The following is a 26,948-nucleotide window of genomic DNA, read 5'->3' on the forward strand; positions in this document are numbered from 1 at the left end:
AGGAAGGTTGATTTAAACAGAGCGGTTCGCTCCTACCCGATACGTACGACACGTGGAAATATTGTTGATGCCTGAAGGGCCAAGGCCCTGAAGCACACCTTGTTGTCTAGTACCCGTACCCCAGCACACCTAAGACGCTCAACATCGTTACTATTTGTTGCTCATACCCAGAGTACTATCCAGAGCGTTGTATATTCATTCATGGCAGTGCTATCCCTGCCGTTAGCATTCACTAACTCGTTCTGGACTCAGGACTATAGGAAAGGCTTGGAGGTCTTGTATAATAAGCTCGAACAGGTAATGACGCGTCTCTTACTCGGGTCATTGGTCTCATATCTTCACAATTTCAGGGTCTGGTGGAGAATCATGAGATTGTCGCATTCATAAAAGTGAGTTTCTTCGTCATGCTCCAGATGCCCTGAAACGAGAGATATTGCAGGCTCGTGCAGCCGCTGAGGCTCAAATTGCAACATCATTGCAACAACCTGTACCTCTTGGCTCACATGGTGGGCGAATGTGACACCGTCTCCTAACACCACAGACTAACCTGCTGCAGGCGCCGGTTTCAACAAGGATGACGGAGCCTCTCTATTGATGGCCTTCCGTGGCCTTCAGGCAGAGTCGGAAACACAGGGCCAAGTTCACAAAGATATTTCAAAGGACCTACGGGCTCTTGTAGCTGACCCATTCAACGAATGGGCTCGGGGATACGAGGTAGACGTACAGACACCGTGTTTTTCGCTGGTGATCTCATTCATCTGCAGGAGCGGCTTGCTTCCAGCAAAGCTATGGTTATGAGCAACTGGCTGCGTGCATATGAGGATTCGCAGAAAGAGGTGTGTCTTAGGAAGAGAAAACGCAAACTACACGCACGAGATTCTAATTGAAATTGTTCAGGTTATTAAACTGAAAAACTCTTATCTGCAAAAGACTCGCCGAGCGGATGAGGCGGAGGATGAGTGAGTTCCCCTTCTTGTTTTCACCCGCCAAACCTGATACAAAGCCCACTACTAGCGTGAAGTTTGCACCTAATAATGATCTGGGGGATCATTACACGACCTCTCCGCGCCTTGCGCCACGCGACAAGAGCACGCAACCACAGCGCTCTGCTACAGTGTCTGAACGCATTGCCCAGCGCTTCAAGGAAATTCAGCGCAAGGCTGCTGGTGCCTCGATTTCATCTGTGGAGTCAGATGTAGCAAGCGAGACATCAGAAGAGAAGCCTCCTGCGAAAGTGGACAAAGGCAAAAGGAGAGCAGTAGAGTCGCCGTCACCTTCTCTTATGGAATCTCCGCCTCCGCTGTCGCCTCCCTTGCCTCCCACAAAGATGGAAACTGCGTCCCCATTGTCCATGGATGCACCCCTACCTCCGACGCCCATACTATTGGCAGGTCTAGCAATACCCCCGGCTAGCGTTTCTGCATTGCTTTCACGAGCTGCTACTGAGCTGAAACCACGGTCCATCCGGTTCCCCTTGCTTGGAGAATATCCAGATTGCTTCACGGGTGAAGAGTTTGTCGCATGGCTGAACGTCAATGTACCAGGCTTTGATGGCAGTCTCGATCGGGCGGAAGATGCCGCGAGGGAGCTGACAGAAAGAGACGGTCTCCTTCGTCGTATTGGAGAGTTTGGTAATGAATTTGAGCACTCTGATGAAGCATTTTACCAGTTCCGACCCAAGGTGGGTGCCAGATTGAGGTGATGGTATCATGGGAGCTCACTCGCGCTACCAGGCTTTCGAACTTGGATCCGAGGCCGAAACTGCACCGCCTGCGCCGAAGCGTAACCTTGCGCCTTTGGCCGACAACCTCTTCAAGCGCTCGAACAATTTCGTGAATGTCGTTTCAAAGGCCCTGAACGCCAACTCGCAGTCAGAGCCTGCTCATGTCAGGCTTCGTGAAGAAGCCGAGGAAGCCGACAAAATCTACCGCGTCGCTGTCAGAAAACTCGACAGACAGAGGCTTGGTCTTGAGGAACGTATTGAGGAAACGTTGAAAACACTCCAGAGAGGGGAGATGGAGAGGCTGAGAGCCGTCAAGACAGGTAAGCCCTCGTGAACTACAGGTCGAGGACATGAATTCAAGTCGTTGCAGTGCTACTTCAATACCAAGGCACCCTGGCCACCATACCCAAGGCATTCGAGCCATCCATCGAACGCTCCGCCACTTTAGTTGCCTCGTACCAGCCCGACGCGGATTTAACCGCGCTTATGGAGCGCTACCGAACTGGTCCCTTCAGACCCGTTCCCCAGCTGTATGAGTCTGTTGCACACGATGAGTCAGACGTGGTATTTGGCATCGACTTGCGCAAGTGGGCTGAAGGCGGCTGGAACGCGCTTACTTCTGGCGAGGAGAAGAAGGACTTGATCCCGCCAGTGCTGACGGCGTTGCTCAACGCATTGAACGAGGCATATGACCGTTTGCCAAATGACTCAGGTAAGTAAAACCCGTCGTGCAGAGTCAAACAGAGCGTGAGATGTCCGTCCAGAAAAACGGAAAACCTGGATTTATGAAGTTCCGCTTCCGGCGTTGCATCACCTTAGAGAGGCTCTTAACGCCGTTCCTCCCGAGCAGCCCTTCTCGCCCGAGATGCTTGCCAAATATGATGTCCCTGTGCTTGCAGGTGGTATCAAGCTGTGGGCTCTTGAACTTGATCCGCCCCTCGCTCTTTGGGAGGGATGGGACGATATCAGGAAACTCTATCCTACTGGTAAGTTGGCACATGTTCTGGCAAGATTTGAAGACTAATAACAAGTGTAGTTGGGTCTGCAAAGACTGATGGTGAGGCCTCGGAACAACAGCACCTTCAAGACTTGCAAGTGGCTCTTCAGCGCCTGCCGAAGGTCCACCTCTATGTTCTAGATGCTATTGTGTCTCATCTCAGAAAGTACGTCTGCTGCGTATGGTTCCGTGATGAACTGCTGAGTTGCGCCGTAGTCTGATCCAATCAACAACTGTGGAGGAAGCAGATGACATCTATTTCACAAAGTTGGCACTGTCAGTTGGCCGCAGTATGTTTCTAGTTCCACGACTCACGGTACGGAACTAACACAATTTGACAGCGATCATCAAACCGAAGGTGGAGACGGAGCTGTCCATTCAGGACCGCCACCCTACGCGTAAGTGGTAGTTCCATTCATCATGTCCATCATTTCACACTCCAGGCTGTGTAGTTCTGTTCATCGATCTGCTCAAGAACTATGATGATATTCTCCCCCCTACTATTGCCAAGAAGAAGCGGGAATCTGAGCGTCGCGTCCCAGTCCGGAAACGCACAGCACCTATTGACATGCGTATGAGTCGAGGCAGAATCTCCGTTGGCGCTCCAACTCGGGAGATCTTGGCTGCCCAGCAAGCAGCACAAAAGGTTGCTGCTCAGGTTCCGGGCGCGATCCTTAGGCATTTTCCAGAAGCTCCGCGTGCCGCGGTCCAACCTTCGCCGATCTCAGAATCGAAGAGCTTCAGCTCTGAACCAGAAACGGAAGCAGCCGTCGAGGAGTCGGAGCAATTTGGTCGTACTGAACCGGAAATCATTCCCCCTCCTGCTGTTCAAGATGACTCTGCGCCACCACGTCCGACATTCAAGGAGCCACCTCCTGAGATCGACGATGCACCCCCCAGGCCTATGTTCAAGGAACCGCCTCCGGAACTTGATGATATCCCTAGCCCTAGCATGCAACCTCTTTCCTTCGTTTCTCCGCCTGCCTCGCCACCCCCTGTGATAGACGAGAAGCCGCCCTCGCCTGCGGTATCCGTGACGCCCGCTACACCCCATAACCCAATGAAGGGACTCAGGCGCGCCTCGATTGTGCACTCTGGTAGTGCATCGCCTGTACGTAGCCCGTCTCCCCTTACGTCACCTGCTATCCCAGCAGATGATCAGGCTTTGAGTGCCGGAAAAAGTGGTTTGTCAAGGCATTCCTCTGGACAGGCGGCTGTACGTGGCCCGCGTCTATCCCGTGGCCCAAGGCCGGCGGCGGGTGGAGGGACTGTAAGCAGCATGGTAGCGAATCTTAACAGAAGCTCGATGTCGAAGTCTCCTCCCCCGTCGCCAAACTACAAGAGGCTTTCTGGTGGGACAACACGTCCGGCATCGATGCTGGGGGGTGCAGATGGGAAAGGAAAGATTGGCAGAAGTGGTGTGTTCGCCAGGAGGGCCATGGCTAGTGATGCGGAGGATGATGTGCTTGATAGGGCATGAGGTATCGTTGAAATGCTGACATATGATTCAGATCCATGGGACATGTTATCTAGCTCAGAATATGCTCTGGATGTATTTAAGTGACGTTCTTGACTTGTAATGTAACTTATGCCACACAAGTGTCGCGTGCTTGGCGATGTAATGCAGCCTATTGTTCAATTCCAACTGGGGTACTGGAGGTTTGCAATGCCTATGGTACAATTATGTAGATTATGGGGAAGGAGTACAATGGTGCCAAATGTAGTATACAAATCCATGCAACGCTCTAAACCTCTTGCGAAGCACCCTCCTTCTTCCCCTTGGTGGTTTTCGTAGGAAGAAGCTCTGGGTTGATAAATGGCACGACACCACCCTGGCTGATGATAACATCGCCAAGGAGTTTGTTCAACCTGATGAACAGGAACGCTTTAACATCGCATCAAGCGCCAAGTATAATGACTTACTCTTCGTCATTGCGGATAGCAAGTTGAAGGTGGCGAGGAACGATACGTTGTTTCTGACAACAATTCAAGTACTGCATGCTGTGAATGAATCCACCTTACGCACCTTGTTGTCACGCGCGGCATTACCAGCGAGCTCCAGAATCTCAGCAGCAAGGTACTCTAGAACAGCAGCAAGGTATACTGAGAAATTGTCAGTATATTTTCAGTGAAAATTGCGGATAGGACGCACCGGGAGCACCTGCACCAACACGCTGGGCGTAGTTGCCTTTCTTCAACAGTCTGTGGATACGCCCGACAGGGAACTGAAGACCGGCTTTTGAAGAACGCGATTGAGCCTTTGAGTCGCTACCGGTCTTGCCAGAGGAAGATTTGCCACTGTTGGGTGAATTTGAGCTTCCTGTTCAGCGCCAGGGGCAGATATGAAACTCACGCTTTTCCCTTTCCAGACTGCATCAAAGTCGTTTAGTTCAAGCGTCCAAGTGTTAAAAAGCGTATACTCACCATGATTTTAGATCAAACAAGTAGTAGACAACAAAAATGGAAGGTGGTTGAGGGGAGAAGCAAGTTGGGCAGGGTATACGATTCACCAAGTGCCTGACTTTTATTGGATAGCATTCGCGCTCCGCTCAAAACTGCAATCAACGCGTCGTGGATGACACGTGACTGACGCGCCTTTAAATTCCCACGAATTTGAACCCGCGGGGGTTACGGCACGGACTTGCCAAGTTTCTTGAAGAAGGCGGGGTTGCTTCCAATTGCTTCCAATAGCTTTAAGCCTTGAGGCGTCCACGAGGAAATTGTCTCTCAAAATTCGCGTTCACGCCTCTTTGTGCTGTCTTTGATCTCTTGTTGCTTTGCTCCTTCTTGTTTTTGGAGAGCGTTCATCGACACGGCAGGCATTCTGCCAACTCATGTATCCAAGGGATGTCCCCATCGCTCCCCAGGCGACCCAAACGCCACCACTCACCCCAACTCACGACCAGGTCCGTGTATTTTCTTATGACGTTTAAAATGGTCACGCAGCGCATGGCTGACCTGTGCTAACCTTTCTCAGATAGTCGTTCTATACGTCGTAAGTCTTTCGAATGCTCTTGCAACATATGTTTGACATCTCACACAGACCGTTGTTTACGCCGTGGTTATATTCGGAATTTGGAATATCCCAGTTGCACGGACGCTAATTAACCCACTTAAACTCTTTACCATCGGCTGGCATGAATTTTGCCACATCGTAGCTGTGAGTCTGTCTCGCTGCCTAGCACAGCTCTCGTTTGAACAACGCCACCTGCTTCATCGCCTGTGTCCAGGCAGTGCTGACTGGAGGGACCATATCATCAGTCACGATCGACCCAAATCTGGGTGGTACGCCCAACACTTCTGGTTCCGAATCACATTCATAACGAGCATAACAATAGGCGCGACCATTGTTGAGGGCGGGCGTCCGCCCATCATACTCTCAGCAGGATATGTCGGATCAAGTGTCTTTGGCGGCGTCTTCATACTGGCTGGCTTCGATTCTCTTGTCGCCAAAATCCTAAGCTTTGTCCTTGGTCTGGGGCTCATTACTCCGTTGGTTCTTGTGCGAGACAAGCTGTGAGCCTGGAGAACTTCACATCGCTTCCACGAACAGCCTTTAACCCCGATACAGAACCATCGTACTCACGTTGTTTTATGAGGGCCTACTTGTTGGCTTCTGGTTTATCGGACATGCGTGAGTCGAGCGATCCGATACAATCATCCTGGTACTAAAACCTATGTAGGCAAGCTCTTCGATGGTACTGCTTATTCGTCGGTGTCATGAAGTTTGTATCGATGCTGTATCTGTCCTGCAATCTCAAGCTAACGGAACTTGCGACTCCAGCGTGTTCTACGTCATTTGTACGCTTTAATTCTTTTCATATTTCACCCATTCGTTTGATTCGTTGTAGGGGACTTAACAGATGACAAGTACTTTCGTAAAGCAAATGATTCTGACTGTACGCAGTTCAATCTCATGTTTCCACGAATACCTGCACATGGTAATGTTTTACGCGTTTCTTCATTGGATGAAGCTAATTAAACTCCTCAGTCTGGGCTTGTTTTTGGATATTGTTCCAGGCGGGAGTTTGCATATCGTTTCTATTCATAGGAATCGTCTCTTTCAAGGTACGTTACGATCCCTTCGGTACACACAATACCTACAGCGGCGTCTAGCTATCGACAGGTGATATGAACACGCAAGCTGGTGAGCACTTTGACAAAGTTGGTGCATCGGTGGCACTGACTCCCGCGCAGCTGTGTTCCTACCGACATAACAACAAAAACAGCTCCATGACTACGAGAATAATCACGATTGCACTCTCATAGAATTCACGGGCTTTTTCGTCATTCACATACGGACTTGTACGATCGGAGTTAATGTATCTTTGCTGCACCATTTACCCGCCCAGTATCTATACCACACATGACCTACGGCTTCATACCGTCAGTGACAATGACTGTCCGTATTTCTCGATGCATTATCGCCTCGTCTTCGTAGAACACTCGGTAACTTAATGTAACTATCGCTCTCGTATCACGTTTGGGTTCTACAGGAGTAGGCAGCGTAATACATATCTAACATATGCTGCATTGCGTTGCGTCCAGATCACTCAAGAATGGCTACTGTACATACAAACCCAATGGCCCAAATTGACGAAATAGTGTATTGCGCAAAGGTGACAATCGTGATATAGAATAATTCATGGTACAGAGAGCAAGGGTGACGGTGCAATAGTGTAAATAAAAGTCGTGTCAGAGTTCTGCATTTTGAATTATTTGCGAGTTGCTCGCCGTATGAGACCCGCGATGAGGAGGGTGCCGACTGCGGCAACACCGCCCGCAAGTGCCATACCCACGTACCCCTCTGCGGACACAGATGAGTAAGGCGCAAACATACTCCATAAAGTGACGTACCTCGTGCAACACCTTTGTCTATCAGTGATGCTAGACTTTGCGCCTGGAGATTGGTGGGCTCTTTGGAAAGTAGAAGGTCTGCACATCACGTATAAGCAGCCAGGACAGAGTAAGGAGGTATGTCTCGACATACCGTTGAAGCTTCTGGCATCTGTGAAGTTGTCCATCTTATAGTATCCAAGTGCTAGATAGTACAAGCACTCCCGCCGTCTCGTCGGTTCTGTCCGGTATATTTCTGAGCAACGTCAAGTTAGACACCGCGGAAGGAAAGACTAAAACAATGCAAACCTTGCAGAAGTCGCACACCTTCTACTTGGTGTTCGCGCACTGGGCTCTTCACCAGTCCCCAAGCATAGTTGAATTTAGTCTGGACGGTGATGTGGGACTGCGCAAGTTCCTTCTCGTATTGTAGCCGTAGAACCTGTATGACAAAGTTAGGCGGGCACTGACTTGAATACAGGGAGGTCCGTACCTCGATCTCGTCGTATGATAACGAGACTTCAGCGTCAGCAGCGTATGGGAGGTCTGTAGGCATTGCAGAACAAGTTGAAGTGGCAAGCAGTGGACCAATTATCGCTCGAAACCTTCAAGCAGTGCCCGAGAATCACAGGATACGGCTGACGTAACTTTTTCACATCACCAAAAGCTTCGACCTTTCCTTGAACACAAACCACGTCCAGTAAAATACTTGAATATGGCAGACGCAGCAGGTAAGTTTCGTCTTCCATCTTTCATGCGTCATTTTCACGGGTAGGCGCCAAAAAGCCGACTTGTATTCCTCGAGAGGCATCGCCAGAGGTACTTGTTATTTTCTCATCTTTTGCCTGGAATTTTTCCTGTCAAAGATGATGAACTCATGGTGCCATCTCCTCTTTTTGCGCCATGTTTCCTTTTTAGCTAGCTAGCGTACAGCAAATGCACCTCCTCGCCGAACTGCTGATCCCGCCAGCAGCATCACACCTTACTCACTACCCATGGTTTTCTTCTTTATCTAGAGCACAGCTTTCGTGAAGACCGTGAGCGCCGACCGAGGCGTGACGACGGACACCGCGATTACAGGGACCGCGACAGAGATGGCGGTCATGGCCACAGGGAGAGAGGAGACAGGGATAATAGGGACAGAGAACGTTACGGTGATCGTCGAGACGAACGACGCCGTGACTTCGGTGGTGGTCGTGAATTCGATGACCGTAGGAAGCGTGGTCACTGACAATGATCGTCGCAGGGATCACCGCGAAGAGGACCGCGGGCATCGGCAGGTACGAGGTCGTGAGGAGGGATCTCCGCGCCGTGCTGGGCGCAAGGGACGGGATGGGCTTGGCACTCCAGAGCGGAGGTCCCCCACACCTGAGGGTGCTGTTCCTCTGACCCAGCGGAGGCGCAAAGCTTCTGGATGGGATGTTCATGCTCCGGGATATGAACAATATTCGGCCATGCAAGCAAAACAAACAGGTTGGTTGACAATCCCATTTTCCAAGTATATCTGAATATCACGTTTTCAAGGTCTTTTCAACCTTCCTGGAGCAAATCGCACACAAGTCCCTCCCATCCTTGGCATTGCTGGTTTGCCACCTCCAATCCCAGTCCAGACTTTTGGAATGGGAATTGGGAGCAACCCGAACTTGTCTAGACAGTCCCGTCGCCTCTATATTGGCAGCATCACACCTGAGGTCAACGAGCAGAATCTCGCCGATTTCTTTAACAGCAAGATGATTGAAATGGACATTGGCACCGGCGGTCCCGGAAATCCTGTCCTCGCAGTTCAGTGTAATTACGAGAAGAACTATGCATTTGTCGAGGTTTGTGCACCTCTTAGCCGACAGTGGGCATGTTTGACCTTTTGTCTTTTGCAGTTCCGCAGCGCAGAAGACGCAACGGCTGCCATGGCCTTTGACGGTATCATATTCATCAATGGTCCACTCAAAATCCGGCGACCGAAGGACTACGGAGGTATTGAGATCACTGTTCCTAGCGTCCATGTTCCCGGCGTTGTTTCAACAAACGTCCCCGACTCCATCAACAAAGTATTTGTGGGTGGTCTGCCGACTTACTTGAACGAGGAGCAGGTACAGGAGTTGCTCAAAAGTTTCGGCGAGCTCAAGGCCTTCAACCTGGTCCGAGAAAATGGCAATGGTCCCTCCAAGGTAACGTTCCACCTCAGGTCCTGATGATTCAAAACTGATCGGCCAAATGAATAGGGTTTTGCATTCTTCGAATATGTGGATGCCTCTGTTACTGACGTTGCCATCCAAAGCTTGAACGGCATGGAGCTAGGAGACCGCTACCTAGTTGTACAGAGAGCCTCGGTTGGCGCCAAACCCGGTACACCGGGCATGATTCCAAACCTCCCTTACGACCAGTTTCCAGAGATTCCTCGACCCATCATGCCTGCTGGCGAAAGCAACAACGCCGATGCTCGTATCCTTCTCATGCTTAACATGGTTACTCCCGATGATCTCACCAACGACGACGAATATGGTGACTTGTACGAGGACGTCAAAGAAGAATGTTCCAAATACGGTGCTGTCGAGGATCTGCGCATTCCTCGACCGGTCAAGAAAGACAAATCGAAATGGGCTCCTGGAGAGCCTGGCCACCAGTCTGCCATTGAAGCTCAGCGCGCCGATGAAGCAGCGGGTGTAGGCCGTGTGTATGTCAAGTATGTTGATGCCGAAGGTGCACAGACAGGTCTCAAGGCGCTTGCTGGGCGGTCCTTCGCTGGACGCTCTATCATCGCGACTGTTTTGAACGAGGACAGTCAAACAACGCCGCCACTTAACTTGATATTTGCTCCTCAGCCAGACGCTCCTCCTCCACTCCCCACCTCTTGATTCATCACTCATTTTGGGACGTTGGAAGTGGCTATCTAGTTGCTCAGTCGTACGTACGTCCTGTACCGTTTCTGATGTTGTTTCGTACAGATGCTTTGATCTCATGCAAATGAAGTGCCCATGGTATGATGATCACTTGAGGGTTGCCTGAGGGTCTCGCGGATTCATCGGATTCATACTGCGTGGGTTGTTCCTTGGTCTCCATCGTTCCGTTTTTCTAGCTGCCCCCCTGAGTTCCTGTCTTTCATCAAGGCCTTCCTTCACAAGAGACAGTGCAGCATTTTCTTCTAGGTTGTTCGCAATTTGTGAGAGAAGGACACACTCAGACCGAGACTCAGACGACGCGCATCGTCAGTCCCTTAGTTCTTAGTACGGACAGGCATTGCATGCTCGTCGCTCACACTGTGACACCAAGCGTAATATTGGACAGTTCGCGATGAAAACTTGGCTTGTACTGCACTTCACCTCGACTCCTGTTCCTCCGTTGTCTATTGTTGCTGTGATGGGTACTTGTCCATAAGGTCTACAACATGCGAGCAACATTCCGATATATGTATGTCTAACTAGGGTGACATCACATGAAAAATCAAGACTGTAAGATGCTCGATGCTCATGATTTCAATTATAGGAGTTAGGACAACAAAGTAGCGTGTAACCTAGTCTGATCAACAATACATAGTCTCGGTAACAGAATTTCGCAGCGACCAAGATCGGCAAGTAATCAAAGTTCACACTCGATGTCATGCTTCGTGTATTTCTATCTGATATCTCCATGAATCAACTGCTGCAGCATGATCATCGTGGAGTAGGGCTAGATGTATTGATTTTAGCAATGCAAGGAATATACAGTAAAGGTTGAGAACTCACGTATCTCGGCAATTTGACCAGTGTTTCCCATTTGCCATGCGGCTCAAATCAAGCTCAACACCTCCCCTTGGGATCACCAATGCAGTCCCAGGAGTATAAAATGGGCATCGGGAAGCTGGTGGCACCCAGAAAAGCAGCCGGTGATTGGGTCCTACCATCCATCCATCAGCTGCCAGGAAGAAAGGGGTTGGACCGAAGTCATGACGAGAAGTGTTCTCGAGTAGCTCAGCAGGGTTGTGCAATGCATATTCCAAGTTGGATGAGAAGTTAACGACGTGATTGTTCCACATATTGGATGACATGATATGGTTTTCCTGTGTGTGAGGTGTGGTGGGACTTCTGTCCAGAGAGAATGCGGAGGAATTGGTCTCAGTGTAGTCCTGGAATGGCTGCGCCGTCACTGCATTCCACAGCCGGACAGTGTTATCCTGCGATCCAGAGACTATGCGAGTCCCATCAGGTGAGAACGAGACCGACAAAACGAAATCAGTGTGCCCCAATAAGGGATCACCCAATGCCTGCCTCGTCACTGCATCCCACAGCTGGACAGTGTTATCCGACGAGCCAAACAGGACAACGTTCCCTGAACCAGACACGATGCGAGACCCATCCGGCGAAAACGAGACTGACAAAACCGAATTGGTGTGCCCCAACAAGGGCTCGCCTAATGACTGCCCTGTCACTGCATCCCACAGGCGGACAGTGGTATCCGCCGAACCAGACACGATGCGAGTTCCATCTGGCGAGAACGAGACTGACCAAACCGAACCAGTGTGCCCTCGCAAGGGCTCACCCAATGGCTGCCCCATCACTACATCCCACAGCCGAATAGTATTATCCTGCGAACCAGACACGATGCGAGTCCCATCCGGGGAGAATGAGACTGAGGAAACCCAATCAGTGTGCCCCTCCAATGGCTCACCCAGTGGCTGTCCCGTTGCTACATCCCACAGCCGAACCGTTTTATCCGATGAACCAGATACGACGCGAGTCCCGTCCGGTGAGAAGGAGACTGAGGAAACCGCATTGGTATGCCCCCGAAAGGGCTCACCCAACGGCTGTGCCGTCGCTGCATCCCACAGCCGAATAGTATTGTCCTGCGAACCAGATACGATGCGAGTCCCGTCCGGCGAGAATGAGACTGACAAAACCGAACTAGTGTGCCCCCACAAGGGCTCACCCAATGGCTGCCCCGTCACTGCATCCCACAGCCGTATGGAGGTATCCTCCGAACCAGATACGATGCGAGTTCCATTCGGCGAGAAGGAAACTGATAAAACCGAATCAGTGTGCTCTCGCAAGGACCCACTCAATGGCTGCCCCATCACTGCATCCCACAGCCGAATAGTTTCATCCCGCGAACCAGATACGATGCGAGTCCCATCCGGTGAGAACGAGACTGACGAAACCAAATCAATGTGCCCTCGCAAGGGCTCACCCAATGGCTGCCCTGTTGCTGCGTCCCACAGCCGTATAGTTTTATCCTGCGAACCAGATACGATGCGAGTCCCATCCGGTGAGAACGAGACTGACCAAACTGAATTGGTGTGCCCCTGAAAGGGCTCACCCAATGGCTGCCCCGTTGCTGCATCCCAAAGTCGGACGGTGTTATCCTGCGAACCAGACACGATGCGAGTCCCATCTGGCGAGAACGATACTGACCAAACCGAATGGGTGTGCCCCCGCAAGGGCTCGCCCAATGGCTGCCCTGTCACTGCATTCCACAGCCGGAGAGTGTTATCCCGCGAACCAGATACGACACGAGTTCCATCCGGCGAGAACGAGACTGACCAAACCAATTTGGTGTGTCCCCGAAAGGGCTCACCCAATGGCTGCCCCGTTGCGGCATCCCAAAGTCGGACGGTGTTATCCTGCGAACCAGAGACGATGCGAGTCCCATCCGGCGAGAACGAGACTGACCAAACCGAATGGGTGTGCCCCAGCAAGGGCTCACCCAATGACTGCCCCGTCGCTGCATCCCACAGCCGAATAGTATTGTCCCGCGAACCAGATACGATGCGAGTCCCATCCGGTGAGAACGAGGCTGAGGAAACCGCATCGGTATGCCCCCGTAAGGGCTCACCCAATGGCTGCACCGTCGCTGCATCCCACAAGCGGAGAGTCTTATCCTCCGAACAAGACACAATGCGAGTTCCATCCGGCGAGAACGAGACTGACGATATTCTAGATGTATGCCTGATCTCGGACTGAGCAGCCGTCCAGTTCAAATCACGCCCAGACGTCAGAAGAAGACTATTCGGAAACCCCGCGGTAAATTTAGTAGCTATGGCTGAGTTGCTGGGTGAGAACGGCAGCGCTGATATATACAGATGCGGCGTGCTGTGCAAAATCATGCCGCCAAAGACTTGGACAAATCTCTGCACGTCAATTGCACTGGACAAGACATCTTCGTATCCAGAGTGGCCCTGTGGTTGGGCGTAAGCACTTCATCCGACACCACCTCGTACCCATGTGCTCACCTGCAGCCACTGGGAAATCAGCAGACGTGCGCTAGCTACGCAGCTCAGTGTGTTCAGAAGGCCAAGTACTTCGATCCAAAAGAGCAGTCGCTCGTAGTTGAAGAATGACTTTATTTCCTTTGCGAGCTCCGTGTCGAAATCTGTGGCTCGTACATGTGTAGCCCAAAATCGACAGGAATATGACAGATGTGGGAGGATGCATGATTTGACTCGTTGAGGAAGTCCGGTGTCTTCGCGATTAGCGAGGTACGAAGAATTTAAATCACATATATTGAAGCGAAGGCCCTGTTCCATCACTTGAAGTGACGCAAACGCAAGGTCACGATGTCGCATCTCCGACACCTCGACGAAAAAGTCTTCGCTGGATGATTTGTCTGTTAAGAATTCTTGAAAGGACGCGTGAAGAGGTCGGATTGGAGTACATGAATTGGTGGTGCCGCTGAGGAGGGATCCCAGATGTTTGACCACGACCTCCACTTTATAGTGCTCACTTTCGTCTGGAAGATGGATTCGCATGGCATTGAGGGCATCTAATGGGAGGGGTTCGGCTGAGCCAAGTATTTGTCCCATCACGGAACGAAACCTTGTTAACGCTCGCTCGTACTCGGGGTTTGTGTATTTATCCCTCCCCATGTTTTCTGCTAAAATGAAGCTATACATATCGTATAACAAATTTTTCCGCTCCGCAGGATCGCGGGACACGATAGCATTGAAGCGGTCCATTGGGTATAAGCCGGTGGGTGTCTGCTTGATGTATTCGGACGCAAGACGCGCCCACTCGAAAAGTCCATCAGCTCTCGCAGCGAGCACTGCAAACTCTTTATTTTGAAAATCCTCCAGCTCCTCCAGCTCCTCAGATATGTAAGTGCGGATGTCGCGCTCCGCGACTTCTGGTGGAATGTCGTCCATGGACAACCGTAAAATATGCTGAGCACCTTCAAATTCTTTATCGATATCGTGAAGCGGGCGAGAGGTGACGAGAATCCGGAAGTTAGGTGGGAGTTCAGTAACGTTGGGAACACCCTGCTTCCGAAGTTTACCGGCAAGTATGCGGAGAAGGTTACGACGCGTTTCGACTCTGCCGCTCTCATCTAGCGCTTCAATCACGATCAAGACAGGTTGCGCACTTGACCCGGAGAGCTTCCCTAGTGGTTCCATGAGAAGCTTGCGCCATTGCTGGATGATATCTGTCGTATTTTGAAGCGAAATTGCATTCTTGACTGCATTCGCCAATGCTCGTCTCATCTCCGGATCACGGTCAGCCAGGTCACGAGCGATGGTGGAGAACACTTTTTCGTGACGTTTGTCGGCTTCGCGCTGCCGGTCGAAGCAAAAACATGATCCAAGCCCTCCCATCTCGTCGAACCAGTTAGCGATCGTGTGAGCGATGGCTGATTTTCCCGTGCCTGCAGGGCCAGATAGCCACAGCACACGCTGGGCATCATCTCTACTGCAGTTGATCCAGTCCGTGATCTGAGAAAGAACGTCCGTGCGCGTCCCCGGTAGGCATTGTTTTGTGGTATCTAGTCCCGCGCCGGCTGCGTAATTCATACCACTGAGATCCAGTGTTTCACCTGAAAGGGCATGAGTGGATACAAAGTCAGGAGCATGTCGTATTTTTTACCTGTACACTGGACGAAGATGGGTACGCCCTGAACATCTTGGTCCCGAAATTGTTGCATAAGCCCATCCAAAGCGTCGCAGTATTGTTTAATCATGCTATCCGTTTCCGACACAACGTTTTTCCCGAGTCTCTTCCCTATGATAATGGTTTTGAAATTCACAATGTGCGAAGTGCAATATCTGGATGACTCACAAAAGATCTTTGTCTCCGAGTAATCCCTGATGAAACGGGCACATTCTTGAGTCTGCTGAGCGATCTTTCCAACGATATCGCGCATCGATTCAATGTTGCCAAGAGTGTCGTCTTGGGTCATGAAGCCGTAAACTTGTTCCAACTTGTCGAGAAGACCCTTCACCGCTTGGTCGCGATCCGCTTGAGCGAGAATGATCTACACGGAACCACAATTTCTGAGCAGGGGATGGAATTCCGGGCGAAACCGAACGTACTATAGACGCAGCAGACAGCACCCCCAGCGCCATCTTTGTGTATGGGTGTACCTATGCAACATGATTAGTTCGCTTCCAATCAAGGAGACTGGCACAAACATTTGCGATCCTCTTGATGACAATGTCGAAAATCCTGAGGGGTTGGAGATATGCGGTCTCGTCTGCAGCCGAGAGACCTACTGGGGCATTTTTGGCGGTGAACGCCGCAGACTTCGCAAGTCCCCCGAGTAAATTAATCTTTTCCGTACCCTCACGGGCATTCTGAAGTGCAGCGTCGACCGATCGAGGATCAGTACCTTCGTGCACAGCAGATAGGGCAACCTGAACCTGGGAGCATCAAGATTTGGAGACCAAAAAATGGATAATTTGAACAAAGTACCTGCGAAGCAGGTTCTCCAGATGACCCTTGGTTCACGCAGCCGCCACTAGGATTCTCAGATATGGTGGGACGCTGGTGACCCGTAGAATCATGCAGACGCGATGTGTCCTGGGTGCCTCTAAGAAACCTGAAGGACTGCAATAACGAGCGTGAGTACCTACCTCAATATTCTGATTCGATGATGAACCTCCATGGTCGACGGTCTGCGCAACAGGGATGCGGTTGCGGGATCGCTTGAAGCGTTTCTGCACAATGTCAGCCACATTCAGGACACTCGACGTTCGCATCTACACACAGGAAGCTGTTTGGTTAAAACATTCTTAAATTTCTGAGTGAGCTGCTTGACTCCGCTACGGGATTGGCTCTAGACATCAAAGGTAACAATAATTTTCATGAGAGCTCATCCCAAGTGATCTAATGAGGCCACGTACCGAGCTTTCACCAGCGGTTGCTTTGCTGGATCCGTAGGCTTGTGAAGGAGGATCTAGGGTATGGTCTTCACCCATCTGAATCTGAGTGGTCCAAAATTTGGATTGATATGAGCGAACTTCGAAGTGGGGTGCAATATGTACTTGTGGTCAGACCCCCAACACGTTTGCTTGAAACCAACTTGAAACGCTAATTGTCCAGTTATGTGTGCCCAATTGTGTACTATTGTGTGTGATTCCGGGGAAGCCGAGGAAATGAATCCGATGAGGAGATCTAAACGAGCACAAAAATATATATTGGTTCAATGTGTATATTTTCAAAGCTCAGACTGTAAATGATATATAGACATCACATTCACCGGCATGAGCAAGGTCAACGAGTTCTACCATTAATCCTCTGGAATTCCATGTCACAGCACGTATGGAGTATTATCGAGGAAAACACGAGACAGCCATCTCAAACACGCTCATCGATGCATCACACCTCGAACATCATCATCACCTATCCTTATTGTCTCGTCACTTCACCCCTTCACTTCCTTTCCATTCCCACTCACCAGCGCGCCAACCAAAGTGTAACTTTGTACTCTTGCTCCAGCTCCAGCGCATCCGCAACATAGATGTGACTCGCGTGGACGAGAGGGGAATTGAGTTGTGTGTAAGGGTGCATGTGGCTCCAACAAATGACGAGAGCAGTATCGAGCTGCCAACGGCGACAGTAGCCGCTTCCGGCCCACACTGGTCACCGTGGTGATGCCGTTGCTGCTGAGCATAAGCCTCGCTTCCAGCCACCTATGTATTTTCAGCTAACGCATCCGAAGCGTCCACAGCGTCATGGACGTCCAGAATATGTCACATTTGCGCACCAATGCCCGAGTGCTTCGCGTAATATTTGAGAGGCAAAAATGCTGTTGGTGTTGCATATGTCCCGTCCAGGAACCGTGCCAACAACGCTGCAGCTCAAAAGACCATTGTAAACTGCGCCACAAAACTGCGCGCTGATGCATGTTGCACTGCAGGTCCGCTCACAAGATGGTCTCTCTTGAGTAGTGGATCTTTTTTGGACTCGCACGAGTTTATGCCCGTTCGAAATTCGAATCTGAACATCCGGTGGGTGCTTTCGCATGTTCTCCTTGACTGAAACTTGAGAAAAGCCTGTCTTGCGTACTTGGAAGTCAAGCATATGAATTTACGTCGTCGTCTCCACGATACATCAGGCCGCGCAAAAATGGATCGTGTCTGATAGAACAACTGCCCATGAAATACAGAAGGCAGGACGACACTGGCATATTAATCAATGCGCCAGTCCCTTCAACGAGGTTCATGTAGGCGTAGATCGACCAGCTCTACGATCCTCACGTCTCTGCTCCAGCTAGAACGTAGTCAGCATAAAGTTTCGCAGACGCAGCGCGATGCAGTCTCTCACCCATGCCTTCTTACAGTCCCTATATGCCTGGAAGAAATCCATGCAATTGTCGCGGTTATAGTCGTTGCGGTCCATGCAGCTCAGAGACGCCTTCGCTGCTTGTTCGCATGGACTGAACACCGTTATAGAGGAAGGGAGACGCTGAACAATGAGGAAACGCACTCAGTATGTTGGGTATATGCTTGTCGGGCCTGTCGTTATCGTGAATGCGAACAACCAGGTTGAGATGACATGCAGGAAGAACATACAGCGAACACATCTTTATAGTCCGCAGGCTTTACATTATCCTGGGGCGAAGGTTTCGGCGATGTAGTAGACATGACAGTTATTGCAAAGTGCAAAACCGTAATTACACGAACATGAAAATAGCCTTATTTGAGCTTTGTTGTGCAGAGATGTCGCAATGCCGAATAGTCACGCTATATACCAGCGCGATGCATGTCTTTTATCTCGGGGAATCACAGATGCTAATAAGGTGACCCAGAGCTGATGGTGATAACGAGCTAAAGCAAGTACTACTTGATATTCCACCTCTATATGCATCACAAGAAGAATGTTTTCCTTGTGGTCTCAAGCTCAGGCTACAGTGAAATATTTAGCATGAGGTTCGTGAACGAGCAAACAATACTTTACCTTCCAACGCCAGATATACTCATTATCTTTTGGAGGATTGCGCACTGGAAGGGGTTCAGGCGGCTTCACTTCCGATTCCTCGTCTTGTTCCGGTATGGACGCTTCTTCCTGAGGTAGAGGTTCAGGTTCAGGTAACTCCTCTATCCCTGTACTGATCTCTAGGGCATCTGGTGATGCTCCAAAGTTTTGAACTGCTGGCAGCCCTCTTTTGAGCCACCGAAGTTTGAGAGTGAAGCGAGGCCCGATTTCTTGCAGAGCAACTTTCTCAGGCGAGCGGAAAGCATATCTAGTAATGTCATATTTTTCAGTTAAAAACCTTGTTCGTCCAATCCTTGTGTTGTCCCTTACCTATGACGTCTGAAAAACAGAAAGTCACGCTGGTTGTGAAGTGCGACGACCTGTCGCCCTTGAAATTCAGGTAGCGGCGGGAATAAAGTCTGGAACATTCGTCCAATACCGTGTCCCAGAGTAGTAGAAAAGTTATTGAGCACAAGCTCAGGGTTGTGTGGTGTTGCTCTGGCATGTCCCTGATACAGGTCCGTTATTTCTGCGCCTGCGATGTGATGGAAGGCGAACTCACATATATCTGTTTTGTGAGTTCTATAGATGTAAGCTTGAAGTACGCCATAGGACCATCGGGGAGATAAACCAAGGTGATAGCATCTAGAAATGTGTGAGTCTTTGGTAGTAGAGATGGCCGAGACTACATACTTGGCTTCTTCATGTCCTCATTCACAACAAGCAGATGTTTGTAACCACGCCCAGCAGCCCAACCAGCTATTCGGCCCATCTCGAATCCTTTCCCCTTTTTCCGTCGTATAAATTCAGCGCCTGGAAAGACTCCTACCAACTCATCACAAAACTCATATGTGCCCTTCGAGGCTTTGGCAGAGGTAGTAATGAGAACCTTAGGCGGGATAGTGGGGTCCTGCGTAAAGTTGAAATAGTCCGCAAAAGGATCGGATGCGATATCATTAGAGAATTCTGCGTGCTGGGCAGACGAAGGACCAGCTGCAGAGAGCATCGCTGGGTCTGCCTCACGGGTATTATCGAGCGTCCGGGGTACATTTTCCGAAATACGTTTCTATTGCGAGGTCAGCTCGGCAAGGAGTACAGATGGCTCATTGCACGCACTTTCTTTGCTGCTGGGTCGTTGGCTTCGACCTTGGCCTGATCGAGCCGTTTCTGTAATTTTGCCCGACTTTTGGTCTTTTTCAGCTTGCGGGAAACCTCCTCTCTCTTTATCTTGTTTTTGATAGACGACGGCTGAAATCGTGCGGGAGCCATGGTATGGATATGAAATGATTCAAGGAGTCCCAGTTCGTGAATTTTCTGAGTGTGCAGCACGTGACTTCCAATCTTCTTATTTCGCCAACTCATCCAAGGCACACCAGACAACATGTTCGCCTTTCGCCCTTCGGTGCTGCTGCCGCCTTTTCTTCTCTTAATAACGACAGTCAATGCCCTCCACTTCTACTTAGATGCAAACGAAAAACGATGTTTTGTGGAAGAGCTGCCATCAGACACGGTGGTTGAGGGTAAGTGTCCTTGGTCAGGAAACTCAATATCACGAAGCTTACCATGCACCATAGGGCACTACAGAGCGTTAGAATGGACTGACAGCACACTACAATACGCTATAAATGAGGAACTCGGAATCATCGTCGAAGTGGAGGTACGTGTTCAAACGCGCGTTGACGGACAACAAACATCTCAGAGATTCCTACGAATAGGAAATAGAGACAGCGCACGTCGTCACTAAGACGAGAGGCCCACCTGACGGCCGCTTTACATTCACCTCCACCGAATCAGGCGACCACTCCATCTGTATCTCCACTAACTACACGTCATGGTGGTCAAGCACACACATCAAGCTGTATCTCGACATTGTGGTAGGGACTACAAAACCAGATATCGAGAGCGACCGCAGCCACATAGGCGAGCTCAGCGGCAAGCTCCGTGATCTCAACCAAAGGCTCGAAGATATTCGACGTGAACAACAGTACCAGCGGGAGAGAGAGGCGGATTTCCGAAACTTGAGTGAAGCTACGAACTCGAAGGCTGTTTGGTATAGCGTTTTGCAGATTGGAGTACTTCTTGCTACGTGCACGTGGCAGTTGCGGCATTTGAAGGTGAGTACAGGGATGTATTTTTTCCCTGTGTCACGAGTTAACGTTTCCCTTGTTATTTAGCGTTTCTTTGCGGATAAACGGTAATCCTGTCTTACGTATCATTCTAATGGACTTGTGGTCGCTGTGAGGTTGAGGCCTGCAGGGGTGAAACTGTAGATCACCTCGCTTATTTGAACTTGCCTGCTGTTGTCAAAGTATGTCAAATTTAGTGAGGTGCAACTCCATGAAAGTTCAGCCCCATCAAGGCACCAGTGTGGGATTTAAATTTTCACTTCCAAGGCTCTTTTTAAATTGTAAATATGCTACTCTGGCTCAGTTCGACCCTATAGGATAATACTAGGCACCTACACGCCATCATCTTATATACGACACTGGACATGGTTTGACAAGCAAGTCGCCAAGGATGTATGTTACGGAGCCAGCGTTGATCTACTTACTGTAATCAGCGTCTGCTATAAAAAAAATCCGCGAGGCACATGGACTTGATGCCGTCACACTTGGCAGAACCTTGGAAAGCACATGTCCATGAGCTGTCTCCAAGACCCACACGTTCCTGACGTCCCAATTGTGACCCTGCGTGTGTCCAAACGGTGAAGGGGGACATAAAGAGACTGATGTTTTCAGATCGGGATGCCGACGCTAGTAGTAGTACCGCCAGAGACTCTACCATGTCTCTTCATCGCCAATCTCTCGACACCAAGCGCGATTTCGAGGATGCCACCTCAGTATCGGTCGTAAATGCAAGCGATGTCGTGCGAGACATCGTCCGCCCTCCGATCGACTATTCTTCCCCATCTGCCTTCAGGAGGAGTGCATGGGCAAGATGGAAGAGTATATGGACCAGGCGCTTCGTACTCTCGCTCTTAGCTGGACAGGTCGTTTCTCTGTGCATAACGGTAACTAACGTCACGACGACGGAGCTGGTGAGCAGGAATTGGTCGTTGCCGACTACGCAGACTTGGTTCCTGTGCGTATCCTGTGTTGATCCTACCTCGCATGACGCCCATTCATATTCATTTCATTTCTGCAGATACTTTTCGCTTTTTATCGTCTATACGCCATATACTATGTATAAGTGTAAGCGCGGCTGTTCTTTCTCATTGATCGGTACTGACGTAGATGAAGATGGGCTGAAGGGCTGGGGTCAGATGGTAATTAGAGATGGATGGAAATGTTCGTGATATCATCATCCTACCACTTAGCCAGAAATCCTGACAATCCCGCACTAGATTTCATTCTTGCATGCTGTGATGTCGAGGGTAACTTCTTGGTCGTAAAGGTGCGCACGCATCTCCGCCCACTTCGATCACGGATCAAGCCTCATCTCACATCGTACAGGCTTACAACTACACCGATCTGCTGTCCTGCATGCTCCTAGACGCGTGAGTTGTACTTGGCCGCTTATATACACTTACCGTGTCTCACGGAGTCCGTCTTAGCTGGGCGATTCCTGTATGCATCTTCTTTTGCTGGGTGTATATGCGTACAAAGTATCATTGGACTCAGGTGTTGGTGAGGAATCATCAAAGGTTGGCTGTCTCCATGTCTGAACGGTTGTAAACAGGGCGTCCTGGTGTGCGTCGGAGGCCTCGGCATGCTAGTAGCATCAGACATGCTCACGGACAAGAACTATCCTGCATTAAGCAGGGGCAAAGGTGACGCCTTCATGATCGTCGGCGCTACGCTATACGGCTTTAGTACGTTCTCTTCTGAATGAAAAGTAGTTGTATTAACGACGGTCATTAGCCAATGCCACGGAAGAGTTCTTTGTGAGGAAATCGCCGCTTTATGAAGTGAGTGAGGCGCCTTTGATGGAGGAGCTGTGCTTATCGCCCATTTTGCTGTGGCAGGTCGTTGGCCAGCTTGGTATGTGGGGAACCCTGATCAATGGGATCCAGGCTGCTAGTCTGGAGCATGCGGCCATGACTACGGCGTCGTGGAACGGTGCTACCAGTGCGTTGTTCCGGCATGGACGTAATATGAACGTGGCTGATTGGATTCTGCAGTTGGTTTTCTTGTTGCTTACACAGCTGGTGGGTTTCTGTTATATTCCAGCTTGTTTTTTATGTTGACATTCATTGGCAGCGATGTTTATCCTCTATACGACTGCTCCATTGCTGTACCGCATGGCGTCCTCAGCCTTCTATAATATTAGTTTGCTCACGAGTGACTTTTATGGTCTTATTTTTGGTACGCCATCCTCCTTGTGCGACTGTTCTCATGATGACTGATCGTGTGCTATTGTGATAGGTCTCTTCCTTTTCGTGAGTACTACGCTCTATGATGGTCGATGGCGGCTGATGCCTTTCCAGCACTATTCGCCATACTGGCTTTACTTCCCTGCTTTCTGCATTGTCGTCCTTGGGCTCATCATCTACTTTTGGCATGCAACACGTAAGTCGATCGCTTGTCATTACCTGGATTGTCACTGATGTGGTGGATGGATTAGCCGAGGAGCAGGGAAAACTCGATCCTAAAGCTCCGACATATATTCGAAGGATGCAACAGGAGGACCAAGTTTAGAGTGATACCTGCAGTCATACCCTTATGCGATACATGTTAACCATTGGTGTCAGCGAGAAGTGAGCTGTCTATGATTATATAGTGGTAGTTTATAATGCAAGAATCGAATTAAAAGGATAACGAGGGAGTGGTGATGATTTACAAATGTGATGCACGATCCTTCGATTTATACATATCGACGAGGTTGTTTCTCTTGCCTCTCGAGTTCTTCTTCGTATTTCTTTCGCTGTTGTTCGCGTTGGTCTTTGTGCTGGGCGAGTTTCTGGAAGGTGAAGCTGAGAGGCTGGGTCTGGGGAATGAAGGGAAGGGCATACGGTTTTCAGTGATTCCACGGTAGAGACGATGGACTCTAGGGTAGATTCAGACATATCAAGCATCTTCAAGTACATCAGTATGAGTTGCGATACTGAACACCGTTTCATTGGACTCACTGCATCCTCTGCGCGCTTCTGAATCTCCTTGAGTCGCTCCTTGTCCTCCTCCCACTGTCGTTGATTCCAGCCTGCAGTTCCATCCCAATTACGATCAGGCTGGCTCCTGTGTATAAAGTTCCACCTGTGTTCATGGGGTGCAGGAGCATCCGCATCAGACTTGGAGTAGACAGGGGGAGTGGGGTGTTCGCCGCCTCCTTCTACCCGACGCGCCTGCATGACGCAGGGAAAGTACTGAGAACGATGCTCGCGCATCTGGCGGCTGCAGTGCCAGAAAGTGGCTGCACCCGCACCGAGGACGAACCACAAGATGCGGGACGGACGACGGAGGTGATAGTAGGGATACATGTTACTTTAGTGAGGGGGGTTGGTGATATTGATTAGGGAGCAATGGGGATAACATTCAGGTGGGTACACAGGGCTTTATAGGGTGTCGGGGAACGCGTTGGGCGGCCGTCAACGACATCGCTCGGCCTCTAATAGTACCTGGAGGACGCGCAGCTGTTCGGCGTGTCCTTTTTTTGGTCAGCCGTGTCGTGACGTAACGCCGAAAGCTTGACAGCCGCGCTCATTTCCCTAACAGCCACGCTCGATTTTGACACAAGTACTACTATAGATTAGGTAAGCACACTATAGTAATTCCAACATGTCTGTGATGCATTGGCAAGTCGTGACCAGCCTGTCTATGAGGCAAATCGTCGATAATTGTGGCTGAAGGATAAAGTTATGTATCCATGGGAAGTATAGCTGTGAACCCGAAAATGAACGGTCCCGTCACAGACCACCGTAATACTGGTACGACTTGACAATGAAACCGAATGATGTGGTGGAAAGAGAAGGTGCAATATGATGACTTGGATAGCCAGCACTCTATGTACATAGAGTATGTATGTATATCACAGATAACCAGCCCAGTCGTAGATGAGTCGAAAATCAAAAGCAAAAGAGTAGTATAGGAAGTCCTTCATCAAACCATCCATCATGAGATCACCAAGCATAAGTCGGTAGTATCTTCAAGAAAACCGGGTAAATTGCCACGATCCACTCCCTGCATGATCATTCTCTACCATGACTCCGATTGCGCTAGCCCGAAATTTCGTGCTATCATGCACAACAAGGCACAGGCACGTCCCTCTATGACTTTCAACTGGCAATTTATGCAATCGCGCCTGTCCTGTTCCGCTGTGGGCAGGTACCACTGTTGTTCCACCCTGGGAGCGCATCACGACCAACTGCGCATTTCTCCAAACCTTTGCTGCCATGGATGCATAAGCCGTGAACCCGTATCCTCTTGTATATGGCTTTTCTCCCACCAAATCATCCACCGAGTCATCCAATTTGAGCGTGCCGTCGATGTATCCAGTCGCCAGGTTGAGCAACGCCTGAGCTAGCCCAGATCCTCCTACGGCTCTATCGACGTCACACGCCAATCCGACGTGCAGACCAAATAATAAGTTCCATATGTCTTCGGGGCTGTATGACAGCTTTTGGAGCATGTCGATAATTCCTTTGATGTCTTCCAGTTGTGATTGCCATCTTATAACGCCAGTCGACCGATGCGGAATGCAAACACCAACGGTTCCTCCACGGACAACTGACATCTGAGGAACTTCTACGGAACGCCATTCCGTGATAGCACTGGCAGGGGTTGCTAACACAGTTGCAGGTACGGGCACCATGGACATTCCTTCACATGCGGTGTCTCTGTCGATCAAGTGGCTCCATCTCAGCCAGGAAAAGTCTCCCTTCGAGCTGGCTTTGTCCACAAGGTCAGCAAACACTTTCTCCACTGGGAGCCGATAGTCAGGTGTGACTGTCTCTAGACGACACACGCCAAGCAGAGAGTACGCCATGTCATGAGTGACGGTAGATTGGCGCCTCCACACGCTCGATATAGCTGTCCCGAGGGGCATGTATACCTTCATCGTGTCTGACATGGAATGAACCGAGTCCCAAAAACTGGATAATTGCCCCAGCAAGTTGTCTTTCTTCTGTGTCGCTGCCCGTCGACTAATCGGGTGAGAGATTTTGAGGACGTCGGAAATGGGAATAGTTTCCTCTTTCTCTCCCACCAAAAACGTTACGCAGTTAAGAACTGCCTCTTGGAACGTCCAGGCACGCGTCCACCACCTGCTGCTGAATAGCTTGTGCAGCGCCTTGTTTGAGCCTTGGGAAGCGAACATGTACATCCCGTGCGTGTCTCCAGCGTGTTCAAGTGCACGGAACCCATCTAAATCTATCATCCCGGTTCCATGCTCCACGACTCTGCTTGTCGTTTGGTCTATCTCCGGTACAAGGCATAACACTGCTGTGGCCCCGCGGTATATATCCGCCATCTTCGCAAGCTCAACCATCTTCACTGGTTCGTTGTCCTGGTCAATGCAGATTGCATCGATCCACAGAGCATATGAGGTGTGTTTCGAGAGTCGGTCGGCGATGTGTAATGCTTGCTCTGTGACCCGCCTGCCTTCCCATTCTTTGAAAGAAGGGCGGGTGTCCCACACGTAACTAATTGCGATATAAGGTTCAGCAGAAGATGCAGAGTCGACCAGCTTTCCGTCCCGGATGCAGTTCCGGGGTCGCGCATAGGTCGTAGCGGCCTTGACGGTGCTCCTAGGATTGTCTTCAACTTTGGTTAGCTTCACCACAGGTTTGTGCCATACTCAGCGTTTTTGATAATCCGATGCCATGTCAAGTATGTTGTCTTTTGCTCTGTCACGTTCTTGTGGTCTCTCAAGTACGCTCTGCACCTAGGGATGGCGGCATTATGCTCTATCATCTTTCCGCATCGATGGCGCTCGTTTTCGCACTTCCAAATGTTCATTTGAGAGATTCTGGGACAGGTTGGCATCTACATGGCATTTGATCAAATATTATCGAATCAAGCGCCGGTGGAGTCACAATAGTACGCAAACAACCGATAATCGCTTTCACCGCCTTGCGCCCCAAGGCAGGATAGTGTAAGCCCGTTGGCTTACCTGAGTTCCCATAATCAGCATAAATACTGTCCGAGATAATGAAGTGTGAGCTTTCATTATCACTGCCTTTTGGCGTAACGGTTAAGGGACAACAGTCTTGACTACTTACAGATAGATTGGATTCGAGAACCAGCCTAGTAAGTACTTAAAACAAATTGTCTCCAATGAATGCGAAATGGTTTGCGGTAGCAAG

At 50.1% G+C, this 26,948-nt stretch overlaps 11 protein-coding genes across 11 annotated transcripts; 5 read left to right on the forward strand and 6 right to left on the reverse strand.

The window, feature by feature from the left end:
• The first annotated feature begins 92 nt into the window (after positions 1–92).
• On the forward strand, positions 93–4,331 carry EDB91DRAFT_1118048 (uncharacterized protein). The gene is made up of 14 exons (XM_041318065.1): positions 93–297; positions 351–389; positions 440–506; positions 557–714; positions 765–836; positions 898–959; positions 1,015–1,681; positions 1,734–2,043; positions 2,094–2,435; positions 2,488–2,709; positions 2,760–2,886; positions 2,937–3,010; positions 3,062–3,118; positions 3,173–4,331. Exons 1-14 carry the CDS (start codon positions 202–204, stop codon positions 4,198–4,200), a joined length of 3,321 nt encoding a protein of 1,106 aa, XP_041179878.1. The 5' UTR covers positions 93–201; the 3' UTR covers positions 4,201–4,331.
• Position 4,332: 1 nt separating this feature from the next.
• EDB91DRAFT_1219655 (histone-fold-containing protein) lies at positions 4,333–5,243 on the reverse strand. The gene is made up of 6 exons (XM_041320880.1): positions 5,145–5,243; positions 5,074–5,090; positions 4,873–5,018; positions 4,747–4,823; positions 4,644–4,696; positions 4,333–4,589 (listed from the first exon to the last, which is right to left on the reverse strand). Exons 1-6 carry the CDS (start codon positions 5,145–5,147, stop codon positions 4,466–4,468), a joined length of 420 nt encoding a protein of 139 aa, XP_041179879.1. The 5' UTR covers positions 5,148–5,243; the 3' UTR covers positions 4,333–4,465.
• Positions 5,244–5,554: 311 nt separating this feature from the next.
• EDB91DRAFT_1048979 (peptidase M50B-like-domain-containing protein) lies at positions 5,555–6,836 on the forward strand (the record flags this gene model as incomplete). Its single annotated transcript, XM_041313443.1, has 10 exons — positions 5,555–5,626; positions 5,698–5,715; positions 5,764–5,880; positions 5,951–6,005; positions 6,059–6,236; positions 6,292–6,354; positions 6,404–6,445; positions 6,505–6,521; positions 6,572–6,661; positions 6,712–6,836. 10 exons carry the CDS (start codon positions 5,555–5,557, stop codon positions 6,834–6,836), a joined length of 777 nt encoding a protein of 258 aa, XP_041179880.1.
• A 599-nt stretch (positions 6,837–7,435) lies between these two features.
• On the reverse strand, positions 7,436–8,112 carry EDB91DRAFT_1236068 (uncharacterized protein; the record flags this gene model as incomplete). Its single annotated transcript, XM_041321403.1, has 5 exons — positions 7,436–7,527; positions 7,578–7,655; positions 7,711–7,812; positions 7,866–7,998; positions 8,050–8,112. The coding sequence occupies 5 exons, from the start codon at positions 8,110–8,112 to the stop codon at positions 7,436–7,438; spliced, it is 468 nt and encodes a 155-aa protein (XP_041179881.1).
• A 538-nt stretch (positions 8,113–8,650) lies between these two features.
• Positions 8,651–10,408, forward strand: EDB91DRAFT_1079955 (uncharacterized protein; the record flags this gene model as incomplete). The annotated part of the gene is made up of 4 exons (XM_041315182.1): positions 8,651–9,029; positions 9,081–9,376; positions 9,431–9,721; positions 9,776–10,408. The coding sequence occupies 4 exons, from the start codon at positions 8,651–8,653 to the stop codon at positions 10,406–10,408; spliced, it is 1,599 nt and encodes a 532-aa protein (XP_041179882.1).
• Positions 10,409–17,495: 7,087 nt separating this feature from the next.
• On the reverse strand, positions 17,496–18,423 carry EDB91DRAFT_1118094 (uncharacterized protein). The gene is made up of 5 exons (XM_041318066.1): positions 18,307–18,423; positions 18,221–18,249; positions 18,059–18,170; positions 17,801–18,004; positions 17,496–17,749 (listed from the first exon to the last, which is right to left on the reverse strand). Exons 1-4 carry the CDS (start codon positions 18,376–18,378, stop codon positions 17,954–17,956), a joined length of 264 nt encoding a protein of 87 aa, XP_041179883.1. The 5' UTR covers positions 18,379–18,423; the 3' UTR covers positions 17,496–17,749; positions 17,801–17,953.
• Positions 18,418–20,017, reverse strand: EDB91DRAFT_1345406 (Brix-domain-containing protein). Its single transcript, XM_041325847.1, has 6 exons — positions 19,826–20,017; positions 19,403–19,775; positions 19,272–19,354; positions 19,040–19,218; positions 18,692–18,977; positions 18,418–18,639 (listed from the first exon to the last, which is right to left on the reverse strand). Exons 1-6 carry the CDS (start codon positions 19,976–19,978, stop codon positions 18,601–18,603), a joined length of 1,113 nt encoding a protein of 370 aa, XP_041179884.1. The 5' UTR covers positions 19,979–20,017; the 3' UTR covers positions 18,418–18,600.
• A 73-nt stretch (positions 20,018–20,090) lies between these two features.
• Positions 20,091–20,907, forward strand: EDB91DRAFT_1236072 (emp24/gp25L/p24 family/GOLD-domain-containing protein; the record flags this gene model as incomplete). Its single annotated transcript, XM_041321404.1, has 4 exons — positions 20,091–20,229; positions 20,284–20,366; positions 20,425–20,823; positions 20,884–20,907. 4 exons carry the CDS (start codon positions 20,091–20,093, stop codon positions 20,905–20,907), a joined length of 645 nt encoding a protein of 214 aa, XP_041179885.1.
• Positions 20,908–21,491: 584 nt separating this feature from the next.
• Positions 21,492–23,346, forward strand: EDB91DRAFT_1049266 (DUF914-domain-containing protein; the record flags this gene model as incomplete). The annotated part of the gene is made up of 14 exons (XM_041313458.1): positions 21,492–21,790; positions 21,854–21,900; positions 21,949–21,996; positions 22,053–22,102; positions 22,162–22,205; positions 22,263–22,335; positions 22,388–22,520; positions 22,570–22,616; positions 22,674–22,776; positions 22,830–22,856; positions 22,909–23,013; positions 23,074–23,087; positions 23,136–23,217; positions 23,273–23,346. 14 exons carry the CDS (start codon positions 21,492–21,494, stop codon positions 23,344–23,346), a joined length of 1,146 nt encoding a protein of 381 aa, XP_041179886.1.
• A 166-nt stretch (positions 23,347–23,512) lies between these two features.
• On the reverse strand, positions 23,513–24,125 carry EDB91DRAFT_1245825 (uncharacterized protein; the record flags this gene model as incomplete). The annotated part of the gene is made up of 3 exons (XM_041322596.1): positions 23,513–23,608; positions 23,661–23,723; positions 23,778–24,125. 3 exons carry the CDS (start codon positions 24,123–24,125, stop codon positions 23,513–23,515), a joined length of 507 nt encoding a protein of 168 aa, XP_041179887.1.
• A 665-nt stretch (positions 24,126–24,790) lies between these two features.
• EDB91DRAFT_1345409 (heterokaryon incompatibility protein-domain-containing protein) lies at positions 24,791–26,822 on the reverse strand (the record flags this gene model as incomplete). The annotated part of the gene is made up of 2 exons (XM_041325848.1): positions 26,441–26,822; positions 24,791–26,390 (listed from the first exon to the last, which is right to left on the reverse strand). Exons 1-2 carry the CDS (start codon positions 26,626–26,628, stop codon positions 24,791–24,793), a joined length of 1,788 nt encoding a protein of 595 aa, XP_041179888.1. The 5' UTR covers positions 26,629–26,822.
• Between the last annotated feature and the right edge of the window lie 126 nt (positions 26,823–26,948).

Source organism: Suillus paluster, assembly GCF_016628075.1.
Source record: "Suillus paluster strain FC165 chromosome Unknown EDB91scaffold_12, whole genome shotgun sequence".
In the NCBI taxonomy this organism is placed as follows: domain Eukaryota; kingdom Fungi; phylum Basidiomycota; class Agaricomycetes; order Boletales; family Suillaceae; genus Suillus; species Suillus paluster.